Genomic DNA, 2151 nt, shown 5'->3' with positions numbered 1-2151 from the left:
GGTACGGTAGTAAACACCAACTTATAATAATAATACTGTTTGGAGAAAAAATGTAGAATATATTTAAGCTGGATTTAATTCTGACTGTGTTGTAAAAGGTGTTTTATTTGCATTTAATTATGTATAGTCACACTATAGTAAAAATGATCATAATAAAAATAATTGTGAGAATAAAAATAAAAATTTAATACATTTAAATAAAAATAAAAATATAAAAAAATGTAAAATAATTATTTTTATTTTCACCAGCGAGTATAATCTAAAAAAATAGATATAATTAATAATTATGAAAAAAAAAACTAAATAGGTATTTGTAATATGTAGGGCATGATGAACAACTGCTGGTTCAGGGTGAAAACCAACATGTGCAAGGCACACAGCAGGGGTGAAATAGGAATATCATTCGAGCACCCAACCCAACCAGGGAACCAATCCGGTGGGTGGATGGCGAAGGAGAGGCATCTGGAGAAATCTTCTGACACCACACCATCCCTCAAGAAGAGTGTCTCCACACCCTTCATGAACACTTCCTCCAAGATGTTTTCCATATCCGATGTCCGAAAGCACTGCACCGCTGAATCCGCATGGATCATCGTCCACGGCCACGTCTACGACTGCACTCGTTTCCTCAAGGACCATCCCGGCGGCACCGACAGCATCCTCATCAACGCCGGCACTGACTGCACCGAAGAGTTCGAAGCCATTCACTCCGACAAAGCCAAGAAAATGCTCGAAGATTACCGCATCGGCGAGCTCATCAACACCGGCTACACCTCCTCCTCCGACTCCTCCCCTAACACCACTGTCCATGGAAACTCCGAAACCACTCACTTAGCTCCGATAAATGAAGTTACGGTTCCGCCGGTTACACCGATCCGAAGCGTGGCACTCAACCCACGGGAGAAAATCCCATGCAAGCTGGTGTCCAAGAAATCCATCTCCAGCGACGTTAGGCTCTTCCGTTTCGCATTGCCGTCGGAGGACCAGCTCCTGGGCTTGCCAGTTGGCAAGCATGTTTTTGTGTGCGCAAACATTGACGGGAAGCTCTGCATGCGTGCGTACACTCCATCGAGCGACGTCGATGAAGTGGGACACTTTGATTTGGTGGTTAAGATCTATTTCAAGAACGTGCATCCTAAGTTCCCCAACGGAGGACTCATGTCACAACATTTGGACTCGCTTCCTATTGGTTCTTTCTTGGAAATTAAGGGTCCGTTGGGACACATAGAGTACACTGGCAAAGGAAACTTCACGGTTCACGGAAACCACCGGTTTGCAAAGAGGCTTGCCATGCTGGCTGGTGGGACCGGAATCACGCCAATTTACCAAGTTGCCCAAGCCATCCTGAAGGACCCTGAGGACCGAACCGAGATGCACGTGGTTTACGCGAACCGGAGCGAGGATGACATCTTGCTGAGGGAAGAGCTTGATGCGTGGGCCAAGAGCGATGAACGGTTCAAGATTTGGTACGTTGTGGAGAACCAAAGAGAAGGGTGGGAATACAGTGTGGGGTTCATCACGGAGAGTATCTTGAGGGAGCATCTTCCTCCTGCATCCGAAGATACTTTGGCTTTGACTTGTGGACCACCACCAATGATTAAGTTTGCAGTGCAGCCCAATTTGGAGAAGATGGGGTATGACATTAAGAACAACTTGCTATTGTTTTAGGGTACGTACGTACGGTACTAGCTAGCTAGGTTGCGCTTGTAAATATACGTATGTATTAGTATGTATGTATTGTTAAGGATAAAAAATAAATGATTCTGTATGGGGGTAGCAGTATTCATATTTTATTCTAGTCAATTTTTATATTATTCTTTGGAAAATAGGAGGTAAACTTAATTAGTTTGTACATGCATCATGTGCATGGACAAACCGTGTATTGTTTAGTTTAGTCGTTTACTTTTCCTAATCTTGGGGTCTTGATGCAGACAGGGTTGGTCAAGTTTTTGACTGCTCTTCTGTGTTGTTCACTGTTTACCCAATTAGATTTGGGTAAATATTACATTATTATAAGATGTTCATTGCTTTGGAATGTGATGAGATAGATAATATCTCCTCTCTAGTTTTTATCATGTTAGATGTATGTAGTACTGGCTAGCTCTCTTTGAAAGTGCCCGAACTTGAGACCAAAATTTAGAGGGAACGAAA

The 2151-nt window shown here is 43.0% G+C and overlaps 1 protein-coding gene across 1 annotated transcript in view; it reads left to right on the top strand.

The window, feature by feature from the left end:
* The window catches only part of LOC107460801 (inducible nitrate reductase [NADH] 2), a 5273-nt gene extending 3198 nt beyond the window's left edge, over nucleotides 1-2075 (top strand). The window contains exon 4 of the mRNA XM_016079201.3: nucleotides 325-2075. Within this exon, the coding sequence (XP_015934687.1) occupies nucleotides 325-1668 (1344 nt within the window). The 3' untranslated portion in view covers nucleotides 1669-2075. The remainder of the gene's footprint in view (nucleotides 1-324) is intronic.
* Nucleotides 2076-2151: the final 76 nt, after the last annotated feature.

This window comes from Arachis duranensis, chromosome 8 (genome assembly GCF_000817695.3).
Source record: "Arachis duranensis cultivar V14167 chromosome 8, aradu.V14167.gnm2.J7QH, whole genome shotgun sequence".
NCBI classification, from domain to species: domain Eukaryota; kingdom Viridiplantae; phylum Streptophyta; class Magnoliopsida; order Fabales; family Fabaceae; genus Arachis; species Arachis duranensis.
The sequence above is the reverse complement of the archived record's forward strand: the minus strand, read 5'-3'. Positions and strand labels throughout refer to the sequence as shown.